This window comes from Myxine glutinosa, chromosome 3 (genome assembly GCF_964187855.1).
Source record: "Myxine glutinosa chromosome 3, kmMyxGlut1.1, whole genome shotgun sequence".
Lineage (NCBI taxonomy): Eukaryota > Metazoa > Chordata > Myxini > Myxiniformes > Myxinidae > Myxine > Myxine glutinosa.
The window spans coordinates 34823128-34850088 of record NC_136263.1 but is presented as its reverse complement, the minus strand read 5'-3'; the positions used below and the strand labels follow the sequence as shown (position 1 = coordinate 34850088).

The 26961-nt window shown below is 42.7% G+C and overlaps 1 protein-coding gene across 3 annotated transcripts in view; it reads left to right on the top strand.

The window, feature by feature from the left end:
• GCN1 (GCN1 activator of EIF2AK4) overlaps window positions 1-26961 on the top strand; it is a 99186-nt gene that overhangs the window by 18742 nt on the left and 53483 nt on the right. For all 3 annotated transcript variants that reach the window (XM_068103295.2, XM_068103293.2, XM_068103297.2), the window contains 15 exons: window positions 1857-2009; window positions 2128-2220; window positions 2307-2382; window positions 2635-2791; window positions 3046-3178; window positions 4405-4529; window positions 12045-12223; window positions 12457-12553; window positions 12667-12777; window positions 12918-13143; window positions 13294-13419; window positions 16629-16810; window positions 18687-18767; window positions 20955-21116; window positions 21414-21538. In XM_068103295.2, coding sequence (XP_067959396.2) covers window positions 1857-2009; window positions 2128-2220; window positions 2307-2382; window positions 2635-2791; window positions 3046-3178; window positions 4405-4529; window positions 12045-12223; window positions 12457-12553; window positions 12667-12777; window positions 12918-13143; window positions 13294-13419; window positions 16629-16810; window positions 18687-18767; window positions 20955-21116; window positions 21414-21538 — 2026 coding nt within the window. The remainder of the gene's footprint in view (window positions 1-1856; window positions 2010-2127; window positions 2221-2306; window positions 2383-2634; window positions 2792-3045; window positions 3179-4404; window positions 4530-12044; window positions 12224-12456; window positions 12554-12666; window positions 12778-12917; window positions 13144-13293; window positions 13420-16628; window positions 16811-18686; window positions 18768-20954; window positions 21117-21413; window positions 21539-26961) is intronic.

The window sequence follows — 26961 nt, the reverse complement described above, 5'->3', positions numbered from 1 at the left end:
GAGGATGCCCATTCGGCGACTGGCTTTTTGAAGATTGGAAATGTGGTTTTCCCAGGAAAGATCATGGCAGATAGTGAGACCTAAAAGCTTGAGTGACAGAACTTCTTGGAGAGGATTGTTCAGAAAGTAGATGGGAGGGTTGTCCAGTCGGTCTTTTCGGAGAGACGTAGTAAGAGTGTGAGATTTGTCAGGATTGAAAGACATGTTCCACTTGTTTGACCAGTCTGTGATTTTGTCCAGGTCTGCAGGGAGTGAGGAGGCTGCAGACTGCCGATCTGAGGGATGAGGAATGGAGCAGCAGAGAGTGGAGTCATCAGCAAAGAGATAGAGAGGATTTTCAAGAGAGTCAGATAGATCATTGATGAAGACCAGAAAAAGCACAGGGCACAGAACACTGACTTGGGGAACTCCAGCCTGAACAGGAAGGGGAGATGAGAGAAACCCATTCAGGGCCACATGTTGACTACGACCAGAGAGGAAGTCCGCAAGCCATGTGTGGAGATTTCCATGGATACCATAGGAGGAGAGTTTGGTGAGCAGAGTGGGGTGCCAGACCGTATCGAAGACATGTGATATGTCAAGGGAGACAGCTCTGATTTCCTGTTTGGCATTGAGGACCTCCATCCATTGTTGAGACAGCAGAAGCAGCATGTCCAGAGTAGTGACCTGGTCTGAAATCAAATTGATGATCAGAGATCAAGGGATTGTTATTACTTCCTCCACCCAAGGTGGATGGAAGTTATGTTTTCATCCCTATGTCTGTCTGTCGACGGATCCCGACGAAATTTGGTGGACTTGGTGGTGTGTGACCAGGACAAAATTATTAGATTTTGGTGAAGATCCGGATACTGATCCGGATACGAGAACTTTTAAAGTGATTCTTCATCATTGAGTGATGGGCCAAAACGGATATATATATAGCAGGCTATCTCAAAAAGTTATGGACAGATTTGGATGAAACTTGGTGGAGAGGTTTTGTGTGTGACGAGGAAGAACTGATTAAATTTTGGCGAAGATCCGAATCCGGGTCTGAGAAAATTTTAATTTTTCAAGTGATTCTTGAAGAATTTTCAAAAAAAAAATTTTTTAAGAATTTTAATTCTTCACCATTGAAAGATCGGGCCAAAAACGATATATATTTGGATATCTCAAAAAGTTGTGGATGGATTTGGACGAAACTTGTTGGACCGGTTGGGTAGGTGACAAGAACAAGCCATTTAGATATTGGAGGTCCAGATCTAGATCCGGCCTTTGAGTGGGATACAAAACGTAAACTGTTCAGCCTGGTGGAAGTTTGCATTCCACCGAGTGCCATTCTAGTTTTCTTCACTTATTCTGTTTGGCAGGTAATTACTTCCACCGCAGAAGCTGGACGGAGGTTATCTTTTCATTCCTGCTTGCCTGTGAGCAGGATATCTCAAAAAGTTATTGATGGATTCGGACGAAACGTAGAGGAGAAGTTGGGTGCGTGAAGACGAATTGATTAGATTTTGAGGAAGATCCGGATCCAGATATGACAATTTTTTAAAAAGTCATTCTTCACCACTGATTGATAGGGCGGATTATGTAGACAGATGATGACAACACTTGGTGGACAAGTTTGGTAGATGACAAGAATAAGCCGATTAGAATTTTGTTCAGGTCCGGATGTGGATCCGACCTATCTGTGGGATACAAAACGTAAACTTTCAGCCTTGTGGAGTATGTGCTCCACTGACTGCTATTCTAGTTGGTGTTGTTGTTGTTCTCTGGCCATTCCATCCGATCACCCATCCTTGATGACTATGTCTGCTAGTTGCTATGTATTAGTCACAAATAATTTGCTTTTCAACCCCTTCCCCCCACTCCCCTTTTAGATGAAGACCCTGCTGAGTTGTCTTCCTTTGTGCCTTCATTGCTCCTTATTGTTGAACGGGCTGTGGCTCAGACAGGGCAAGTTTCCATGGTGACGGAAGCCCTGCCAGCTGCACTTCTTTTGCTCAGATTAGCAGCAGCCTCACCGGAAGTCGGTAATGCTACAGTAACGCTTCTTTGTTCTTCCTCGTTCTCATGTCTGTTGTCTCTCTTTCACTTCCATGCAATCACCATCCCCTTCGACCACATCATAATGTGGTATTTTCCTTTCAGATTCTAATCTGGGAAAATTGTGGGAGATACTTTTTGATAAGACTAAGCAACTCTTCACTTCTGAAAAATTCCTAAGCCAAGCTTCTGATGAAGGTAAGCTTTGAGTGAGGTTGTTTTACTTGCTTTGGTTGTACAACAAATATGAGAATTTAAATTTGCTCTATTATGTTTTCCCACAGCCATCTGTACTCTCCTGCAGTTATCAGAGTGTTTGCTTTTACAACATGCACAACGTCTTCATGGGGAGAAAGCCAGGTTGTAGCATCTCGCTGCATCTGCCCTCGCTGCGTCTGCCCTCGCTGCTCATGCCCCCGCTGCACATGCCCCCGCTGCACATGCCCCCGCTGCACATGCCCCCGCTGCGTCTGCCCCCGCTGCGTCTGCCCCCACTGCGTCTGCCCCCGCTGCGTCTGCCCCCGCTGCGTCTGCCCCCGCTGCGTCTGCCCCCGCTGCATCTGCCCCCGCTGCGTCTGCCACAGTCTCTGATGCCCTATCCCTCTCCCCCAGATCCTTCCACAGAATCATTGTTTGGGTCTTGATATCTCGCCCATGGCCAGTGAGACAGAAAGCCCTTCAGGTCATCCATCGGTTGATCGGTGGACCAAAGGGTGTCGAGGCTGCCAGGGACTTGATCTCCCAGTTATGGGAGGTCATAAAGTTTCGAGTATGTTTATTCGTTGCACCCTCACTTTCATCACGTCATCCTCTTCTCTTCCAACCACAGTTTTCACGACTTTGTTGCACCAATGACAACAACGAATAACAACTGCATTAATATACAGTAACTGAATAAATAGAGCTCTATCTCTGTTTTGATGATCTTGCATTCCTTTTTTTGTTATGATTCGTTGTTGGTAGTCTTGACTGAATGTTTTCTACTTTAACACTTCAATAGTTCCTCTTCTATTTAATCTCCAGAATGAAGACGAGGGGTTGAATGCAGCTTGTGCCCTCTGGGCATTGTCTGACATCCCATCACTCAAATCTGATAATGATTTGGCTAATTTAGTTGCCAGAGATGCCATCTTGCCTTCCCACCAACCCTGCATTGGTATGTTTGTGATATTTCTTTATATTGTGATAAATCAAATGTACATTAAGCATTTTGTCAAAGACATTTGGCTGGATATTCTTACGGGGCCCTCCATGCACTGAATGAGGAGGCGGAGCCGCTGGGATTACAGATTTCCTGGGTCAAAACCAAGATCTAGGCTTTCCATAACATCTTGGATGCTGCTGTCTTGTCTGTAACTGTTTGTGGCGAAGATGTTGAGGTATAAAGAGATTCATTTATCTTGGCAGTGTTATTCATGTCTCCGCATGTTGTAAGCCAGAGTTTGATAGACGTCTGGGTCGGGCCTGGGGAGTCCTGGATTCACTGGATCATGGGGTTTGGCGCTGTCGGTATCTATGCAGGAGGATGGAAGTCAGAGTATTTAAGTCCTTGGTGCTTCCAGTCTTGCTCTATGGATGCGAAACTTGGACCCTCACCAAGGGCAAGATAATGAGACTTAACTCCTTTGGAACCAAGTCTCTTCGGAGAATCCTTGGCTATCGCTGGTTGGACTTTGTGTCCAACGAGCGGTTGCTGAGAGAGACTCAGATGAGATTTGTTTCCTCTATGGTCCGTGAGCGTCAGCTGCAACTGTATGGACACATGGCTCGTTTTCCGGACGCTGATCCAGCTCACCAGATACTCTAAGCAAGGGAGCCTCGTGAGTGGAGGAGGCCAACCTGACCACGTGCCTCGTTGCAACAGGTTGATCGGTATCGCAAGGAGATAGGGATGGGCCAGGCATCAGCCTTGGGGATGGCCAGACGGAGGCCGCTGGAGTGCCGTCGGAAAGTTAATGCGGCGGAAAGTTAATGCGGCGACGCGCTTCTCCGGCGCATGCTCCCATGCCTGTCCTGACCTGGCATTTGGCCCATGCTCCATGTATTAGGTGTTTGAATTCAAATAACTGCAATTGGTCGTTAAACAATCGAAATCCACGAACTTTGCGTGCATCGTCCGACGAAATTTTTGAGGTGACTCACTTTTTTTGGCTCACCATTAATGTAGCTCTGTGGGGTTGGTACAGTGGTTATAAACAAGGAAATCATAACGAGGTAAAGTGGTCAGCCCTTGATGCTTGCTCAATAAGTTTAACAACCATAAAACAAATAACAAGTGTTAGAATGAATGTTATATTATTGTACCCAACTTGTCTTTATTTTCCTTTCCTAAACTCATCCGTTTTCTCTTCCCTCTTGATTTCATGGGGCTCACCTCCTCAGAAAGCAAAAGACCTGGAATATGGCTAGAAATGCTGCACCGGTGGGGGCTAAACCCCAAAGAGCTGGTCAATAATGCATGTCAGGAGATACTGACAGATCTTCTCTCTCCTACTCAGATGGAGCAGGTAACCCTTGCATCGAATGTGCTCATGGATTGCAATCGTATAAAAAGTAGTTAATCAAAAGCTGACCTGTTTGATGTTTCTATCTGAGCATGTAGCTCACAATGCTGGGATCCCATGTTCTAATGTTATCATGGAGTGAGATAGCACTCCATATTTATGGATGGCACGGGATAAAATGTGTAATAAATAAATAAATAAATAAATAAATAAAACCTTTCAAATGTGTAAAATATGATTAAAAGCTACTCCAGGGTGAAGTCGTAAGCATTTATAAGGCATCCCTTTTATATACTGTGTTTACTGTCCATTGCCTACTAATGTAGGTACCGTATAATTATTATTTATACCATAGCCCATTCTGGTGGCTGCTGACGATAGAAAGCACATGCCTGTAAGCTATAATGTTGAGGGGGTAATACTCGGCACCAGATATGGCATTCCTAGTATGCTGGTACTCATTTTGCCAACCTCGGAAGGATAACAGACTGAGTCAACCCCACCTGGTGTTCATCGGCAGACCGGGATTTGAATTCTGGACCCCAAGCCAGCCACCCTAACTGTTAAACCAACACGAGGCTTAGGTACTGCATGCAAATAGGTAAATAATGGCTTGTGTCAACCTTTTCAGCCTGTCAAGTGCCTGCAGTGTCACATGAGCTGTGCTTTTTTGTGACACTGGAAACTTTGCTCCTTGCATGCTGCAGAAGTTTGTTATTATCCCCAAGCTTAAAAAACCCAGGTGGGAGGAAGGGAGGGGGATATTGTAATTAGCTGTCTGTCTATCCGTCATGCTATCTGCAGAAATTCACTAAATTTGGTAGTCATGATCAAAGATCGTAAAGCGGAGCAAGATAGCCCACTCGTGTGAAACGGTGAAGTATCCAATGGACGCGCTCGGCGGCCATTTTAGCAGGCAGGCAGAGTGAGCTTGTGCTCGCCAACAACCCGGAAGCTGTTCACAACACACATGTTCCAGATGGTAACAATGGCGTCTCGTTCCTCATCTCAGAATCGCAGCAATCTATTTGAGTACAGAGAACTAGAACTATGCAGGGACCAAGTGAAATCAAAAATTGTTTGTACTTTTGTGAGTTTGCGTATTCACTATGCGCTGAAATTCAGGAACAGAAACCTGATGGAATTAAGCAAACAGCGAAAAAACAGGAAAGCACAGAAAGTAATGCACAAGTAAAACTTTGGGATAGTCATGACATCAACTAAAAGCATATTTTGGAATGCATTTGTATGGTTACTTCACTTGTAAGGCGTCCTGAGCATTGATTCAATTTCAAATTTAAATGCTTATCATTGGTAAAATCGGCAAACGTAAAATGAACGACAATTATTGTCTCTGTTACGAAGTCTCCAGGTGTCAATATTCTGTTCTCTTGAAACAAATATCCCATCATAATTTTTTTGCTCATATATCCCATCATAATCACCAGAAGCAGGGTACATTAAGATGCATTCTAATGAATTTGCACTTTTTAACGTCAAAGCTTACTGCATATTTCAGTTATGACCATCATCATTTTGTATAGTACAACCCATAAATCCATAAAAATGGATTTCATTCCACCAGCATCCCTTTGAGCTTCATATACATGTCCTAATATATCCAGTGTAAATGCTTGGAAGGAGTGATCCATGTCTCTTAATGCTTGCTCAGACAACTTCTTTCATACTCTGTGATCTGCATGATTTGAACTACAGCCTACATTTATCTATATTTGATCTACATGCAAATATATGGATATTAAAGTTCTTGTTTAATGAAGATCATTAATCTGATTTAATAATGGTTTCATGATATTTGCATGTGATAACATACAGACTTGGCATTTAATATGGAATATTTTTTTTGTGGGGGTGAACTTACTTTTCAAGATGACTTAGAACCAAAAGTTCATTGGAATTATGTTGAAATTATTCTAGATTTTGTTAATGTGACCTTTAAAAGAAACAAAAACCACATTTGACATTTCGAAGCAAATAAATTGATCCTTGAAAGTGATGTAAACTGATATCGAACTCTATTCACAGACAGTACTGTGTTAAACTTCTGTACGTTTTCCAGAAGTATTTCTTTATTTTGAACATTAGTCAATTTTTTTTTTAAACAAAAAACAAAAGTTAAATTATGACTGGGATTACGGACAGTAAAATTACAGTTCAGTACTTCGTGTAACCCCCACGAGCATTCAGGAGAGCACGTACACGTTGAGGCATGGTGTTCACGAGATTTGCCAAGGTTTGGACAGGAATCGCCTGCCATGCAGTGACAATAGCCTGCTGCAATTCACACACAGAGGTTGGCTGCTGGACCAAGTTGTCGATTTGACACGTTAATTCTGCCCACAAGTTCTCTATCGGATTCATATCCGGGGACATGGCAGGCCACTCCATATGCTCCACACCACGGTCAGCAAGAAAGTGTTGGATCATGCGAGCATGATGAGGCCGTGCATTGTCATCTTGGAAGACAATGTTTCCTCGAAAGGCTGCACGAGCAAATGGAAGCAATGTTTCTTCCAGAATGGCCCTGTACTTGAACTGGTTCAGGTTTCCATTCAGAACAACCAGGTCAGTTTTTCCCCCTGCATGAAAAGCAGCCCAAACGGTCACCCCACCACCTTCAGCTTGGACTCTTGGCACTATACAATCTTCATTGTAGGCTTCATGCACTTGTCTGCGCACTCGGATGCGGCCATCTTGACGATAGACCAGAAATCTTAACTCGTCACTGAAGATCACGTGATTCCAGTGTCCTGGCTGCCATTGACGGTGCTCTCTGGCCCACTGCAATCGGCGCTGGCGGTGTTATCTGGTCAGGCATGGCTTTCTCAGGGGATGCCTGGCATGATAGCCTGCTTGAACCAGTCGTTGGTTGACTAGCCTTCTGGATACAGGCACATTTGTCAGTTGCTGCCACTTAGCCCGAAGCCGATTAGCTGACTTGGTACGGCCATTGCGGACTAACCGGTGCAGCTGGCGATCATCCCTCCTTGTGGTCTGCGGGGACGTCCTGGCCTCGGTATTGGAGTAAGGACACCTCTCTGAGCATTTTGTTTCAGGATTTTGACACCTGACCTTGAGTGATGCCATACTGCCGAGCAATAGCACGCTGTTTCATGCCGGAATTTCGTAAAGCCACCACTCCATGACAAACAGCATTGTCGAGTTGACGGACCATCTCCAGAGGAAGCGGCAATAACTTTTGTAGACATGCAGCAGTTGTTTTCCACTAATACAGAACGCAACAACCCTTATATACCCGATTGTGAAGCCAATCGTCAAATGTACCTGTCTGTACATTTTGTCACGCCACCTGTGATATAATCCTGTTATTGACTTCTTGCTGCGACAGACAATCAGTGACATGGTTCTTTTAACAAAGAAATCACCGAAGCGTAAAAGAAACTCACCAGATTGATATACTGAGTTCAGAAATTAAACCTAAGTCAAGAAAAAAAAAAAATTCCATATTAAATGCCAAGTCTGTATATTGCAGACCTTTATAGAATCTAATGTTCATTCAAGCACATGGCTCTGTAGCAAAACGAAGGAAAATAAACATATCATTCATTTCTGCTGTCATGACGCATTACATACAAGTACATTGTTGGGATAGGATTTAAAATTGTGCAAGACATTGAAATCTCTATGAACACTGAAATGTTTCAATACATGGACATCTGTGCATCTAATACCGACTTAATGTAGTGCAAATAATTGAAAATAATTTATTCATATCTTTTCGTAAATTGTCATGAGGAGATGCAATGGTCAGCATGGGTACTGTAAGTTTAATTTCCACCTGTAAAACGTGTGAAAAATCATTGCAGGCAAGCGTTTGAAAGTACATTTGCCAATGATGCATAACTTTTCTTTTTTTCTAGTGAAGTAAATCCATACAATAAATAATACATATACATTTACCCATTTTTGGCCACGCCTCAATGCATTGGCGTAAATCGCATAAAAAGGAGGCATAAAGAGGTGTACCAACAAAAAAACGAGGGGGGGGGGGGGGGGGAGGGGGTGGACACTCGGAGGTGAGAAGCAAGAAAAAAAAGGTCTTCACCAACCATTGATGGGGCATTTGTGGAGAACATTCAATAAATTGTAACAGACCATCGAAGTTAAAATGTCTCGGGGAGGGGGAGGGATTTCATATGTTGCGCCGTACCCAGTAAAGTGTGTGTGTGTGTGTGTGTGTGTGTGTGTGTGTGTGTGTGTGTGTGTGTGTGTGTGTGTGTGTGTGTGTGTGTGTGTGTGTGTGTGTGTGTGTGTGTGTGTGTGTGTGTGTGTGTGTGTGTGTGTGTGTGCGTGCGTGCGTGCGCGTGCGTGCGTGCACGCGCGGGCAGGCGGTTTACCCTCCCCGGATTTCTGCCCATGCCTAAATAGTTACTTGGAAGGGTACTTTCTTGGAAGGTGATATTTATTATACAGATTATGTTGCATGATTTCTTTTGCGGATGATATATATATATATATATTGTTACGGTCCGCGGTTAAGGATGTTGGTTTGCCGAGCGGAGGCCCCACGACCTAACAGTTTACCCGATTCACCCAGACGTTGGCCGTATCGCGCCACAGCTATTCAATCAGGGAAAAGACAAAGACGACGGATGTGAAGAAAAGGAATAAGAAGACGAAACAAAGGTTGAAAATACTACTAAATTTATTTACTATGTACAGGCTCAAAAAAACCAAGAAGAAGGAAAGATAAGAAAATAATATACAGAAGCTTTTTAGAGACACAGTGCAAATTCCTAGCTTATACAGACTTAATTAATACCCAGGACAGAACAAACAAAGACGACTCACACGGGGAATGATGATGATAGGGATGGCAGGTGGATGGCTGGCGGGATAGGGAGGTCCAACTGGTCCTGCAGCACGATCGGCTCGTTGGGCAGCTGCCGTTCCTTTGCGGCCCTGCTCCAAACTGCCGTCCAGGCCCCACGCTGCTGTGGCCGCTGCTGCTGGCGAGCAAGGCGACGAATAGCAGGCTTTGTGCTTCCCTGGATGATCTCCACGCAGCTCAGCCTTGGACCTCACAACTCAGCTCTCTCTTGGACCCCTCTCAACTCCGCTTTCCTCTGACGACTCAGCCCCCTTTTTGGACCTCACAACTCAGCTCTTGTCATAGCTCATCTCTCTTGGGGAACGTCCTGCGGCGGGTTATATAGGCCCCGCCCCTCAACCTTGGCGAACCTCCTTGATGTTTCTCTCCACACCCTCTCCAAGTCCAACCCCTTGTTCGTGGTTGGTTGAGTGGGGCTGACTCACTCCTCCCCTCTATGACGAGGTGGGGACCCGCCTTTCTTCCGCAACCCTGCCTCGTGGTCAATGGCGGCAATTGTTGGTTGGCAATGCGAATGGCAATTGTTGAAAGGGGAAATGGAGGTTTTTGGGAATGGGAATGAAGGGAATCTATCTATTTCACTTGGTGCAATGGAGTGTCATGTTAATGGAGACAATGCCTTACCCTAAAACACATAATAAGGATATAAACTACTGAACAAGGGTATTATAGTGTCCTTCAATGTGGTGTTTCATGGAATTAACTACCGGGACGCCCTTTTTACCTTTACACAACTCTGGAGGCAGGAGGGGCCATATTCAAACAATGTTACACAACAATTTACCACAATACAACACAATAAAAAAAATACAATCCTCATATCCGCAACAATATATATATATATATATATATATATATATATATATATATATATATATATATATATATATATATATACATAGAGATGTGTTTCCAGGTAAGTAAAATATACTTTCTGCATGTGTCTGGGCTTTGATTTCTATCCTTTCCTCTCTCAATTTGCCTTTTCTTTTTTTAGCTGTTAGCTTCTCTTCTCCCTCTCTATTTCTCCGTCCTACCTCTACCTGCGTCACGATACAGCCTGCACTAATTTCTCTCTCTTTCTCTCCCTTTCTTCTATCTCATCTCTCTTCTTATTTTGTGTAATTTCACTTGTGATAAAAAGAAATTGTCTTTTTCATGGCTAATATATCATCACCTTACTCTCTTCCCCGCCCCTCTCCTCTACCTCCTACTCCGCGATCGATACAGAGGAGATTTTCGAACTATAGCCAATAAAGCAGCCCGAAATCCGCTTGCTTGCTAAAATGGCCGCCATTCTGCTCCATTGCGTACTTTAACGAATTGAACGCGGTTTCGCACGAGTGGGCTATCTTGCTCCGCTTTACGATCTTTGGTCATGATCACCACACTGAGGTGCAAGAGCAGTATCATTTTGGCCAAATAAATGTCAAAAGGTCAACTACCAAATAAATGCAATTACGGGCACATTTTTTTATGCCTCCACCGACAAAGTCGCCGGAGGCGTTATGTTTTCGGGTTGTCTGTCCGGCTGTCCGTCCGTCCGTACGGGCTAAACCTCGTTTTTCTCAGCAACAATATGTCCGATTGAGACAAAACTTTCATGGTCGGAGTGACACCCATGCAGAATGTTTTTATGATAATTGTGACGTCACAGGTCATGTGATGTGGCAGCCATCTTGGGTTAAAAGCAAATAATAAAAAAATTTCTTGGAAACCGCTGAATGGAAAATTTGAAACTTGGCACATTGTCAAGTCCTCCCAATGGGGAACAAAAGCATGATAATGATGACATCATCAGTGAAGTGGTATACCAGCTAAAAATGTTTTAATCAAATTCCTTAACCTAAAAATCTGAAATTGCATGTGCATGATCTTTGACCCATTTGTATTGAAATATTAAATTTATGACATCATAGGTCACATGGTTTGGCAGCCATATTGGATTGAAGGAAAATATTAAATAATTATATCTCTGAAACCGCTCACCCTATCGATGCGAAATTTTACCAATATTATTTAACAGCACTGTGGCGTATAGTTTGAAAATGATGATGTCATAGGTCACGTGGTTTGGCAGCTATCTTGGATAGAAAAACGAACCTTATCCGATCAACACCAAATTTCACAAACGTGATCCCCTACCCATACATATGCAGAATGATGACATCTGCCATTTGTGGGACTACGCGGAGGCATATTGGTGACACAGTCGCATTGTTCTAGTTAAATTTAACTTTGTGCAATCAACATTGGGTGACGCATGAAATGTATAACGATTTTTTGGGATTTGACCACCTGTACTTTGGTATGGGGTGGGGATTTGGGGTCACAGGGGTCAAAGTGGAAAAAATTTTACTCTAAATTTGATATTGCATCCTTCCTGGTAAAACTTTTGGACATTTTTCAACTTTGCTTTAGGTGGGTAGCGTGGTGATTTTCAATGGCACGCCATCGACTTTGTTCTAGTTTTACTATTATGATGGGTACTTTCATTCATCCTTGACACTTTCAAACAATACTACTTATACCTGAAAACATGAGATTACTGGATATAAAGGAGACACCAATTTCATCATGCCCCTTCCTCCCCCCCCCCCCCCCCACCCATTCCCCTCTAAACATATGTATCTCCTTCAATGCAGGCTCATTTGAGAGCTATGGTGACCATGGCTCTGGTCTCTCCAAGCCACGTGTTCCCTTCCATTGTCCATGTGGTGACATCTATTTTATCGAACCCTGACTTGTGTCTGGTTTCTCAAGAAGATGTCAAGATCATGAACACGCCTAATGGCCAGCTCTGGAACAAGGAAGTCCTCAAGAGGTACGGACAGGTGCTGGAGAAGAATGCATTTTGATGCAGAAAATTTATTTGAACTTTGATTTAATGAAATTGAAGGTAGTGCTGATTTAAGGCTGGAATTGCAATTTGAGGAGGATATGTGGATGGAGATGAGATTTTTCTGGAGGTCGTGGTTACAAACATAAATGGCATGGTACTTTGACACAGCAAGGATCTACAACGATGTCAACTTTTTCTTTTCTTTCCATGTGCAGCTCACAGTCTGACAGTACCAAGAAGCCAGCCAATCTTCGCCGGGAGAATCGCGCGTATTCGTATCAAGATCAAATGCTGGAGCTGGAGCTCAAGGAGGTGATGTTTAAGAAGAGATTTTTTTTGTCGGAGTGCTCATGTTGTGTGTTGTTTTGTTGCACTTGTGTGAGAGTTTGCAAAGAGCATCTTTATTTTGTTGTGCTTGTAACTAGGAGCTGAAAAAGAAGAAGGGAGAAAAGGAGCCACAGCTTACAACTAAACAGAAGGAAATGATGCAAGAGGAACTCAATAAGGAGAGTGAAATACGGCACCGACTCTTGGAGGTGTGCGAGAGCTTGATTCTATGAAGGGCACTCGCGGCATTGCACACACTTCCTCATGATCCTTCTCCTCCATTCCCCATCATACCCCATTTACCTGTTTTTATAAACTTTGTTGTTCCATTTCCTTCCTCCCAAAACAGATGGATAAAGAGGTTTCCAAAACGGTGTCCATCTTGGAAGCGTTGCTGGCCGATCAGAAGAATGGTAGAGGATTCCGGAGACCGCAGTATTTGCCTGGGTTGAACAACCACCTCCCTGCAATGTTGGAAGTCATAACTCCTCTTTTGATCACCGAACTGGCCGGTCCTCGATTAGTTTCTACGTACTTGTCAATAGGAAGAGCTTTGATTCAAGACAGAGGATTGGGTGAGTACCAAATACAAAGATGAGATTGTTTTGAGGAATGATCCATTTTTATGCAGTGGCCTTTTTGTAGACTACTGCTCAAGTTTTCTATCCCTCTGACCTCACTTTCTACTGCTCATGCAATATTGAATCTGAATCTCATGTTCCCAGGTGAATCCGTTTCCCAGTTGACCTTATCCCTGCTGTATCGTAAGGGATGCGGAAAAGGAAAAGGGTTTCAGGGCATTCAAGATTTGCACGACCTCATGACTACACTACATCGGGCCATAGTTACAGGTAGAATATTGTTCGTCTTTATTCTCCCATTTTCCTCAATTTCCAACTCATCCTCAATACAGTCCCTTCAGAAAGTATTCACACCCTTTCATTTTTTCACATTTTGTTGTGCTACAGCCTGAATTAAAAATTGTTTTAATTGAGATTTTATGTCACTGATCTATACACAAAGAATTAAGTTAAGCACCCCCCCCGTTTTTTTACAACCTCGCACATTACAAGTTTGTTGTCGTCAAAACAGTGTAATATACCCATGATATTGCTATATTTTCTGGAGAAGTGATATTATGGTCACATAAAAACATAACAATCATGCCGTTTTCAATATTTTATTCTGAATAATTTAAGGTGAAATTTTTTGGGAATTTTAGGCATATTTTCACCTCAATTTAAGTATGGAGCTATAGGTCCATCACGGACAGTGTGGATGACGTTTATGTTTTCTAACGTACAGTCATTGTTCTGAGAAGACCTCTAGCGATCTTTGCGTCAATAACGTGTGTAGGACCCACGTGATCGGATCACTGACTCAACCCTACGTCTCATAGACCCTGTAAGCCGTCGTATGCGTTGCTGTGGCAGGTTGAACCCCCTCGAGCACGTTTGGGACATGTTGGGACGACAAATTGCGAAGATGGTCCCTCCAATAGCCAATCTGGATGAATTGGAACGTGCATTACATCGGGAATGGAACAACCTGCCACAGCAACGCATACGACGGCTTACAGGGTCTATAAGACGTAGGGTTGAGTCAGTGATCCGATCACGTGGGTCCTACACACGTTATTGACGCAAAGATCGCTAGAGGTCTTCTCAGAACAATGACTGTACGTTAGAAAACATAAACGTCATCCACACTGTCCGTGATGGACCTATAGCTCCATACTTAAATTGAGGTGAAAATATGCCTAAAATTCCCAAAAAATTTCACCTTAAATTATTCAGAATAAAATATTGAAAACGGCATGATTGTTATGTTTTTATGTGACCATAATATCACTTCTCCAGAAAATATAGCAATATCATGGGTATATTACACTGTTATGACGACAACAAACTTGTAATGTGCGAGGTTGTAAAAAAACGGGGGGGGGGGTGCTTAACTTAATTCTTTGTGTATATATATACAACATACCCCATAATGTCAAAATAGAATTGTTTTTTCAATTTTTTACAAATCGATTAAAAATGAAAATCTGAAATGTCTTGAGTCGAAGTATTCATCCCCTTTGCTAAGACACTCCAAATTGAGCTCATGTGCATCCAATTACCTTTGATCATCCTTGAGATGTCTCTGTAACTTTATTGAAGTCCACCTGTGGCCAATTCAATTGATTGGACATGATGTAGAAAGACACACACCTTTCTACATAAGGTCCCACAGTGGACGGTGCATGTCAGACCAGAAACTCCACCATGAAGTCCAAGGAACTGTCCATAAAACTCCGAGATAGAATTGTGAGGAGGCATAGATCGAGAGTGTTGAAAGTTCCCAAGAGCACAGTGAGCTCCATCATTGGGGAATGAGCTGTAGAAAACAGTGAGCTATAGAAACCAAAGCTTTCAGAATCATTGGTATCTCCCACGATGAAGCCTGTTCTGAGGGCCTTTCACTCGCTCACCGCAGGCAGGTTGATGGTCTTATTGTCTTCTACTGACTCCTCTTCGACCTAGCTCCCCCAGCTCTGTCCCCCAAATATTCCTTCTGGACGCACAAGATCTGTCAGCAACCCTCTTCTGGTGAAACTACCAAAATCAAACTCTCTGCTCACCTTCACTCTTTCATACCTTTCTCCCACCTCCACTCTCCTCGATACCACTCCTCCCTCCAGGTCTTTAAAACAGCTGTTCACCACCATCTCTTATCTTTCCCCATCCAAAACCTTGATCTTTTCTACCCCCGCTAATACACCTCAAATCCACCTCTTTCAATCCCCGACTTATTTCCTGAAATTCCTAGAAGTGGTTCATTTGCTTTATACCGTGTACCCCACTTCCCCCTCCTCCCCCTCCCCTTCCCCACCCTCTCCCTTTCACAGATCTACCGACGTCCCTGTTCTCTACTGTTGTGCTTTCCTATCTCTCCCCCTCTTGCCCCCTGCTCCCTTTATTATATGTTTTGTGTGTCTTTTTATGTTTTTGTGTTTAATGTGTTAGCTCTTACACTAACCTCGACTTTGTATACAAAAAAAGAGGAAAAAAAAAATGGAAAGAATGAGGAACTCCCCAGACTCTTCGTAGAGCTGGCATTCCAACCGAACTAAGCTACCAGGCAAGAAGGATCTTTGTCAAGGAGGTGACCAAGAACCCAATGACCATTCTGACAGAACTACAGAGTTCCTTGGTTTAGATGGGAGAACATTCTCTGCAGCACTTCACAAATCTCGGCTTTAGTGGAGGGTGGCCAGACGGAAACTACTCATGAGAAAAAGGCATATGACAGCATGTCTGGAGTGCAAAAGACCTGAGACCGTGGTGAAGATTTACGTTCTAACAGGACAATGACCCCAAGCATACAGCCAAAGCAACACTGGAATGGCTTCAGAACAAGAACGTGAAAGTCCTTGAGTGGCCCAGCCAAATCTCAGACTTGAATCCCATTGCGAATCTGTGAAAAGACTTGAAGATTGCTGTTCACTGACATTCCCCATCCAACTTGACAGAGCTTGAGCAAATCTTCAAGGAAGAATGGGAGAAACTCCCCAAATCCAGATGTGCAAAGCTGATATGGACATATCCAAAAGACACGAAACTGTAATCACTGCCAAAGGTGCTTCTATAAAGTATTGACTCACGCCTGAACACTTATGCAAATTAGATATTTCTTTATTTAATTTTTCATTATTTTGTTTAAAAACATTCCAAAAAAAAAAACAATTAAAATTCCACTTTGACATTATGATGTATTTTGTGTAAATCAGTGACAAAATTTTTTTTACTTTCAATCTATTTTCAATTCAGGCTGTAACACAACAATGTGAAAAAGTCATGGGTGTGAATACTTTCTGAAGGCACTGTATGTTGTCATCAATTTCCGATCCCATCACCTTGGTTTTTGAAGCTCTTCCACTCATCCCATTTCCCCATCCTCAAATGTCCATTGTTCTTGTCACGTTGTCTCTCCATTAGGATCTCTATATGCATATGAATATTAGTCAGAGTACTTTATTACACTCTTTTTCTCTCTCTCGTTTCCTCAAACCCCACAGATAATGAGCCTCTTTCGTCGCCAGCCTTCTGCCTCTGCTTCCCTTTACTTGAGGCAGTGTTGAGAGATAAAACCGCTTCATCTCATGTGTCAAAAGCAGCTGTATTGGATATTTTAGCTGCACACTCTCAGGATAATAGGGTGGATTCAGGGGCAGACGGCAGCACCGAATTAAAGAAAGAGGTGAGGTTTTATGGGGTAATTATACTAAGTTTTGAAACATTTGTGTTAAGCAGAGACAGAGTTGGAATTTATGGGCAGCTTTTCCACCTTTTAATTTAATTCGGGATAAGTTATATATTTTTTGTCCACACTTTAAAAAGGGCCCATTAGGGCATTAAGAGGTTTTGCTAAGGAAATAACTTCATAGCTGATGTAGCATCAGTCTCTTTAGTGTTTATCATCGATGCTATGTTTGTGTACTCTTTACAAGCTAGAGCTGCCTGTTTCAGTATTTGTTTACATCAGGGCATTGCTGTTCTACACCCGGAGAAAGAGATGCTGTTGTATTGTTCTTTGGCAATTAAGTGCCGTTACCCATCAACGATTGTTTATTAATAACTAGGACGTGCCCGTACGTGGGTGCCCGTTCCTTGCCAAAAAAAAAAAAAAAAATGTCTGGGCGTGCCCATGGGCCCATGGGCGTGCCCGTAAGTGCGTGATGTGACCGTACAATGAATGTATCGTCCCGACGCCGCAGCTCGGATGGCGCTGCAGTTAATCGGGCCTGTATCGGCAGAGTTATTATAAACGTGTACTACAATCGATCGTACCTTACAGCGTCTGCTCGCCACGTTCAGCATCAGTACGTCGTCACTATGACTATCCTTAAGTCCGGAAGTGACGTCCTCATTTGACTGTCCGGAAGGTCGCATATCGCAGTTACGATGAATCGCAAATTAGTTTTAATTAGTTTTAAAACATAGTTTAACGCCAACATAGTTTGCCAACGTGAAATAAATGAATACGCTCTCAAATGTGCCGTCCGAGGCAGAGTCTGTTCGCCACGTTCGGCACACGTGATAGCTCGCTGCTCTCTGATTGGTTGAATCGTTTTTTGGACATAGCTCGGTAACTACTTCTCCGATTAATATGAAACCTTGAAAAGGCACATCCTCAGGTCCCCAGCAATATACCTGGCAAGTTTAAAGTATATCGGACCCGTGGTTGTCGAGAAACAGCGGTCACAGACACACAGACATACACACAGACATACAGAGATTACTGGAATTATAGATAGATAATCATGGCGTCAAATAAGATGGCAATCTGTGATTCAATAATTTTTGGGCACCCTCTGTCTCTCTCTTTCTCTCTCTCTGATGTATCATACTCTTCACAGAGCATCGGTGCTGCCGCAGCAGGTTTCTGAGCTAGGGTTATACTGTGTGGTTTGCAGGGAGCAAAGAGTTTGACTCCAAATTGCCTTCCCAGCAGTAGTTAGGGCAGCAATTTGTAATTTGTTCCATGGTGCCAGTGACAGATCGCCTACTCTTCGTGAAGGACACCGTGGGGTCTTTAACGTCCACCAAGGAATGCTTGCAGATTCCATTTAATATCCATGCAAAGGACGACATACACATTGATGAATTACCCTGCCTGTAAAACATCGGGATGACAGTTTATAGCTGGGTCGGGATTCTAACCCTGGCTGGACGGATTTGAGGCGAGTGTGCTTCCGCTCGGCCATCCTGCCGGCCCAAAGAACACCGTTTCCCAATTTATTGCCAGAACAAAGTATGCAGAGTGCTTCTTGGTTATTTTTTAAATTCATCTGCTCTAAATTTCCATTCGTTCCGTTTAACTCTTGTTTATTTGTAGTGTCGTGAGCAGATGTGATTTTAACTTTTCATTCAAAATTATAACTTTTTGCACTTATTTTATTTTCGGGTTTTCTCTGCATTTTCTCTTGGACTGCTACAAGTGCTCAGTTCCTTTTGATTTGCCAAAATGTTAGATGAATGCATTTGTGCTTTCTTGGGTTATTTAACATATCATTCACTATCCTCCCTGCCACTCAGCCCTTACTTACTTTTCTTATTCTTGGTTTTGTATCCAGGATGATCTGAAACTCCTACCAAGACAAAAAATGATGGATGTTCTGCTGTGGGTCATTGGCACAGCATCTCAGCCTTTACAGGTATTATTTCCCGAAAATATTTGAAAATAGGGCTCAACAAGAATATGAAGTGTACATTCCATCTTATTAAAAGGTACAACAATTGTGTACATTTATATTTTTTCCCGTGCCATCCTTAATATGGAGTACTATCATACTCGACGATAACGAGCAGGGAGGGGTACCTAGCGTAGCCCGGTGCCTTTCTAATCCTGTTGGCATGATGAAGAAATCCAATTTAGTTTTTTCTCTCTTTTTTGTGGGTGCCTGACACTTCCCTACACCCACTAAGGAATGGAGTTGGGGATAATTTAATATTACCTTTCACATAGAAACAAAGGCTTGGGCATGACAGAGCGTTTATTGAAAAAGAAAGAAAATCCAATGAAAATTTTTTTCTTGTCGAAAACACTCCCCAGAACTCACTGATGAACCTCTCAAAGGTTGACGAAGATCCATTCAGCCTTCTTTGAGAAATGTGGCAGCATGCACAGACAGACAAATATCTCTCTGATAGTATAGACTAGCAACGGTACCCGCCTTATGGGTGGGGCTTCAATTGGGAGGCCCAAATGAAAAGGCAAAATATCAGAAATTGAAGGCTTTTTTTTATTTTAAACGATTCATATAAACATCGGTTGAATCATATCACACGCAAATCATCAAAATCTAAACAGTACATGGCGCCCATTTTGAAAAAATATGTGAATTCTGCAAAACGGAAGCGGCCGCTGCACGTCTTTCGCAGTCGCACGTTTATGTGTGAAGAGTGCGTGCCGAATCTGTACCACGGAAGCGGCCGCTACACCTGATTCTCAGTCGCTTTGCACACGCTGCCATGTTACTTCGGAGCCGCACGTTTATATAGGAAGGGTTCGTCAGGAGTCGATCTACTCTCTCCTGGTACGTAGAATAAACAGTATTTGTAGAATTTCAACAAAAGCCACATCACTGTTCATATCGGTAAATATTATTCCATCGTTTGGAAAAATGGAAAACTTGGAAAAATTGGAAAAACAATACAGCCTATTTTACTCCCAAGGGTCCCAGGAATACCCATCCAAAATATCGTTGTGATCGGTTGAGCCGTTTTTGCGGTACCTTCGAATGGACGGACGGACATTTGGTGAATTCTAGCAAGATTTTTTTTTTTTTTTTTTTTGTATACTGAATCGAGGCTCGTGAAAGAGCTAACATTTATTTCACAAACAAATCAACCAGACAAAGAAAATATATAAAAAGAGGGAGCGGAAGACAAGATTGGGAGAGAAGGGGAAGCACACAAACATAACATTTGAGAGCAGGAAGATGTGTGGGAGGGAGAGGGCTTGGTGGGAGGAGGCGTGGGAAGGGGGGGGGGGGGGGGGGGAGGGAGGTTGGAGAAGTATAAAACACAAGGATACCAAGGACTTCCCGGACAGAAGTTGGTATTTCAAAAAAGTGGATTTGGGGTGAAATTAGCGGGGGTAGAAAAGATCAAGGTTTTGGATGGGGGAAGATTAGAGATGGTGGTGAACAGCTGTTTTAAAGACCTGGAGGGTGGAGTGGGATTGAAGAGAGTGAGGGAGTTTGGTGAAAGAGAATGGTGAAAGGCAGGTGAAAAGAGGAATGAAGGAGTGAAGGTGAGCAGAGAGTCTTGATTTTGGCAGTTTAACAAAAAGAGGGTTGCAGGCAGATAGGATAGGCTAATACTGTCTGTCTGAAACACGAAACCGCTTCTCGGAGAGGAAAAAAATTATTGAGCAAGAGTTGCTTTTAAATTGATCCAAACCTATGGGGAAGTTATAATGTTTTTCATTCAGACAATTTTTTTTCACCCGAGTGGTGTATATGCAACAGACCACTGCCTTATTCGCTACCGAAAAATAAATTCTTTGCCGTTAAGAAATATATAACCTCCCATTTTTGAGCTCTTTCAACCAGCGCGAGAATACAAGCCTTCCTTTTTTCCTTTAATTGTGGTTTTTTTTTTTTTACCACGGGCTTCTTCGAGTTATTTAGTAATAATGAGGCCTCAGTTAATTGTCAGTAATTAAAACTGCCAGACATTTCCTTAAAGTGAAAAGCAAAAGGTTGGCCACATTCAGATCACTTCTTGATGAGAGCAAAAACTTTGTGTCTCAAAACAAAACAATGAATTGTTTTTGAACTATTCCTCCTTTCCCAGCTAAATATGCTTCTCTTCTCACGCTTCCCCATTATCTCCAGGTACAAGCGACCTCAACTCTTTCAGATCTCTGTTCTTTGATTGCAAAGTTAGGGAGTGAGGTATCCGATGAGAAGAACGTTTGCCTTGAGCCAGGAGAAGTCACCATTCTACTCCAGGCTCTTGAAGCCCCTGGCCACTCTGTTCGGCATGCTGCTCTAATGGTACAAATGTTTTTCCCTCCTGTGCCTTTCCTCGCATAATGCTTTCATTTTGAAACAACTTTTCCTCCCATTCTGATATTGCACCTTTTTGACAAGAAAAGGAGAAAATTCATCACAACAACTTAACAATGACCACCCCCCACCCCCCTCCCCCCCCCTTTCAATTATATATTTGAGGATTGATTTAGTTTTTATTGTCTATCTTCTTTTACTGTAAGCTTCTAATTTTTAGAAAGTAATTAATTTATTCAACATTCATTTTGTCCTTAAACCCACTCCACCCTCTCCCTCAACCAGGGATTAGTCCAGCTGAGTGATGTGTTGATTGGTCCAGATGATGAGCCTTGTGTGGAGAGTCTCACGTGGGGACTTTGGCTGGCGACACACGACCCAGAACCAGAGAACAAAGCAGTTGCTCTCAAGTTAGAAATTATTTACATGATAGGAATTTTGAACAAGTGTTTCTGTGGCTGGGAAGAATTTGCTATATATGCTGGGGTGGAGAATATTATAATTCCATGCACAACGAATGCTTCCATATTGTGGCTATGAATGGTGACATCTACCATATAAAACACTGTGTCAGTTTGTGTGTTTGTCCAGATGTCTGTCCCCCTTCATGAGGAGAATTTGAGTCAGGTTTTAAAGGCCAATCTTTTAACACAGTGTGTTGACTATGGTCTATTCTTGAGGATAAAAACAAACAAAAAACATTTTCCATAAAAGAGTAATTATGTCTCTTTAAATGGAATTGTATACGGTGGCTTGCAAACCGAACCTCAAGGGCGGTGTGGAGAAACGTTTTTTAAAATTACAATAAATACAAGGCACAACAACAACAAACAACAACATGCATTTTAAAGCCATTTTCCCTGCTGGAGCGGGGGTTAGCCTTGCGGTCCCCATGACAATGTTCTCCATTTTGCCCTATTTTCTGCATCTCCCCTTGTTAACCCCCTTGCCCACATTTCTTCTTCGACCAACTTTAGCCAAGTCTTTCTCGGTCTTCCCCATCCTCTACTTCCTTCTACATTCATTTCCATCACACATCACTCATCATCGCTTTCTCATCATCACATCACATCACTCAATCATCATCATTTCAATCACATCAATAAATACAAGGCACAGGGAGGTGAAATTCGCTGCACGTGATGTGCAACATGCGCAGAGTAAAACGATTGTTTATTTATAGTAAGGGAAACATGAAAATCTGTTAACTAAATTATTACCAAAAGATTTCTTCACCAATATGTTTGTAAAGGTGTGTAATAACATGTGTTAAAATGTTGAAGGGCAACTCCCGTGGGAAACCCAGAAAAAAAGCTGTTGAATTCGGGTACCGAAAAATTATTTTCGAGAATTTTTATTTTTTTTAATCGGCCCTTAAGTAACTTATGAGGGGTCAAATAAGGGTTTTTCATGATTCTGAGTTGATTGTTAACATTTATATTTCACCACAGACACTCCTTTGTGGAAAAATAATTTCTAAATATATCTCATTTTCTACTTTGCAGGACATGGAGTCTAGCAATATGGATGAAGACGTTACTCCACCTGTGCTCAATTGCTTCATCTGTGCACGCTCGGATACACCAGCTGAAAGGCTCATACAGGCAACTCCAAAGGGATACTCAACTTTATTGAAACAAGCAGAAACTGTCGAAAATGTTACTGTTGTGGAACGTATGAAGGAGGCTCAAAAGGAAGGAAAACTGAGGTACCACCAGAAGTGTAAAAATGATCTGTACAACAACTTTGTTGCAACCACCAAGAAGTCAGCTCAAGCATCAAAGGCAGAGAAAGAGTCATCAAAGTTGAAGAGAAGACGCACTACTTGTGAGTTCAGTTCATCAACTGGCTGCAGTTCTAGAAGATCACAGTCAGTTGACCTCCTGTATAAGGATGTATGCATTCTTTGCAACCAACCAGCCCAGCTCTACAAAAATAATCCAGCACAAGCTAGAAAGAAATAGAGTGCCAGATAATTTGACTGCAGATACACTGAAGGCAAGCTTGCTGAAGACAGCACGGAGTCGCGGGGATGACTGGGGCACTGAAGTCACTGGATGCCTGGAAGGGATCAACGACTTGGTAGCAGAAGAAACACTGTACCATTTGCGATGCAAACTTATGTTTGCGAGAGGTGACAGTTTGTCCAAGACTGATGAGGAAGGAAAAAGGAAGAGAGGACAGAGGAGTATTGATGAGGAGCGAGAGGCAGTTTTTATTGAATTCTGCGAATGGTTAGACTCAGAATTAGAGCATGGGGTAATGAACATGGACCAAGTCCATGAAAAGCTGCAGGAGTTTGATCAGTCACCAGAGAAGAGCCTTTCTTATTCAAAGCATTGGCTAAAGATAAAACTTCTAGAGAAATACGAAGACACCTTGTATTTCACAACACAGGAAAGAAGGGCAGATGTACTCTGTCTCAAAGATGGCACCGACAATATTCTGCGAGTGGATCATGCTAATCTTGACCATGGAGATGAGAAGACTCAGATCATAAAGACGGCACTCAAGTTCATATCCAATGATATTGCCTTGATTGATTTAGGTCCAAAGTCATACCCCACCACACACAGTATGACTGACATCGATAGTCAGCTGACACTTGTTCCTGCAAGCCTTCAGATGTTCTTGAGACCGATTGTCAAGACAGACGAAAGAGTTGCCGTTTGGGGGCAGAATTTTATTAAGGCCTGTCGACCTCGGTCTGGAGTATTGCCACACCAAATGGGGCTTGCCATACAACTTGATCATAGATTTGGGTCAAAATGGATGCTCAACAAGTTCCACCGGCTGGGATACACTGAGTCTTACACGGAGACACAAAACTACAAATACTGCTTCCTTAATAGTAGGAGTGGAGATGATGTTCCAGATACTTCTGGCACTCTTGACACCATTGTGGAGGAAACCGATGAACAGATCAATGATGAGGTTGCGGTTGATGCTGCGCTTGAGGATCAATCAGTGATGACAGCCAAAGTGCCAGCCAGTGAAAGTGAATTGTCAAGTAATGATCAGGTGGTCTTTATGGAGGTTGGGGAAACAAACAATGCAGTCACTCAGTTTGTTGGAGACAATATAGATTTAAACATTGTCTCTATTCACGGAAACACTCCCTTTCACTCAATGGGTTGGATCGAAGTCACCTCTCCGGCACCACCTTTGCCAGATCCACAGACAACAGCAGCTTTCCCCCGGGTGAAGTTGAAGGCACTCGACAAAGCTAAGATCCTGAGAGGAACTGAAGTAAAGATTATTCCATTTACGAACAGGAAACAGATAGGAACGAACGCGATCATGTTTCTCCCCCTCGCTGAGCTTTCCTCCTCCCTGGCTCATGATCAGCCACTCCTCACTCCAGGTGACACACTCTGGGCAGCGGGGTGGGTGATCAAAGCCAACGATCCTGAGTTCCCACACTCCAACTGGAATGGCTGGATGAAGAGAATCCATGCTAATGATGCAAAGCAGAGCACACAGATCGAGTTCCTCCCAGTTATTGAAGGAGACCCTAATGACCTCAACACCATCTTCACCACTCTGAAAGAGTGCATACGGCGCGCTGGGGTCGCTATAGTGACCTTTGATCTTCCGATTTGGCTGAAGGCTGTGAATATAATAAAGCAGGCAAATCTACCCGTCATTCCAAGGTTGGGTGGTTTTCACCTGCTGAAGTCTTATCTTGGATCAATGGGTAACATCATGGAAGATTCTGGACTACTAGATGTGATCCAGTTGATCTATCCTGGAAGTACGACAGCCAACCACATCATGGATGGAGGATGTTTTGACAAGGCAATCCGTGTTCACCTCCTCATCGATGCAGCCATCTATCAACACATCATGAAACTTGCCTTCATTGAGGAGGAGCGTGGTGACATGAAGACCTTCATGGAGAAGGTGGCTGATGGGAAGATGGGAGCCAGACACTCAGACCCAGTAGTGCCAGTGTTTGAGCAAAGGTTTGAAGAAACCTTCAAACGACTCGCAAAAGGAGGAAGAACACCTGCACTCTGGGTGGAGTACCACCACATGGTAGATGTGATCAAGGTCTTTATCAGAACCGAGCGACTTGCAGACCACAATGGGCATCTGTCCTGCATTGTTACCAAGATGCTTCACATCTTTGCCGCTGCAGGCCATCATCAGTATGCCAAGGGCGCACGGCTGTACTGTCAACTCATGAAGGAACCAGAAACTTTGCCTGCTTACAAAGGCCTGCCTTCTACAGAGCATGTCTCTGAACCCCAGTGACTATGGATGGACAATAGGTGTGCATGGGTATGAGCCAGTTCCAACACTGGACCCCACGGCTCCTGAGGAGCTATTGCAGTTCACGAGCTGTAATTGTCATGGAGATTGCAGCAACCGGCGATGCAGCTGCAAGAAGAATGGGGTCACGTGCATCTCGGCCTGTGGAGTCTGTAATGGCATTACATGCAGAAACTGCAGTCATGATGTTGTTGAGTCTGAAGAAGACATAGACAATGACTGTTGAAACTTCTGACATTGTGAATGAGAAATAACTCTTGAGTATTATATATGTATGTGAAATAAAAGCTACTTTGTGTGTAAATGTAAAAGTGAAAATATAAATGTTAACAATCAACTCAGAATCATGAAAAACCCTTATTTGACCCCTCATAAGTTACTTAAGGGCCGATTAAAAAAAAAAAAAAAATTCTCGAAAATACTTTTTCGGTACCCGAATTCAACAGCTTTTTTTCTGGGTTTCCCACGGGAGTTGACCTTCAACATTTTAACACGTTATTACACACCTTTACAAACATATTGGTGAAGAAATTTTTTGGTAACAATTTAGTTAACAGATTTGTGAAATATCTCATAAAATGCCCTTACTCTTACATCCAGTATGATGCTAAATAAAGAAGATATAAGCACACCTGACACGAGGCTGAGGCTTCAGACTTTGGCACACTCACATGGCTGCACCGTCACATGGCTGCACCGTCACATGGCTGCACCGTCAAATAACCTGTTCCAATCCGTCGTTTTTCTCAGGCTTTTATACTAGTATCATATAATTAGCCCATCCTCTACGCAGTGGGAGATGGGGTTTTTCAATCACTTCTGGGTGTTTGTCTAGGGCCCGAGGCCGTAACTTTTTGCCATTTGAGATTTTGTCATCAAATTTTCAATAAAGCTTTATTGTGAGAATATGGAGAAGACAAATGAATAATTTTGTCAAAAGGTCCATCACCTAAAATCATCAATTTTCATCCAATTGCCCTGAAAGTTTAATTTGCCATTTGAGTTTTGTCATAAAATTATCAACAAAGCTTTGTTATGAGAATATGGAGAAGACAAATTAATAATTTGCTCAATCGGTCAAGGGTCAGCATCATTTAAAATCGTCAATTTTCATCCATTTGACCTGAACGTTTAAGAATTTGCATATCGTCACTGAATTGGTTCACCAATGAATAGCTAGAAGCCAATTTTTAAAATTTATTTGTTTATTAATTTTTGGAGATCAAAATGTCAGTTGTATAAAATCATACATTTTCATCCAGTGACTTGAAATTTGAGCAGGGTTTTCATATTGAGTCACTGAAGCCTATTGCTTTTGAGGTCAAAAAGGTCAACGTCGCCTAAAATCGCCAATTTGTTGTATTTTTAAACTGTTTTTCGACATGTTTAGCATACGGAAGAAGTTTGAATACAAAGCGGACACGGGCGGGCTTTGCATTTTCAGATGCTTTCTAGTTAACATTGGGAATGTAAAGATGAATACACAACAACAACAACATGCATTTTAAAAGGCCATTTTCCCTGCTAGAGCGGGGGTTAGCCTTGCGGTCCCCATGAC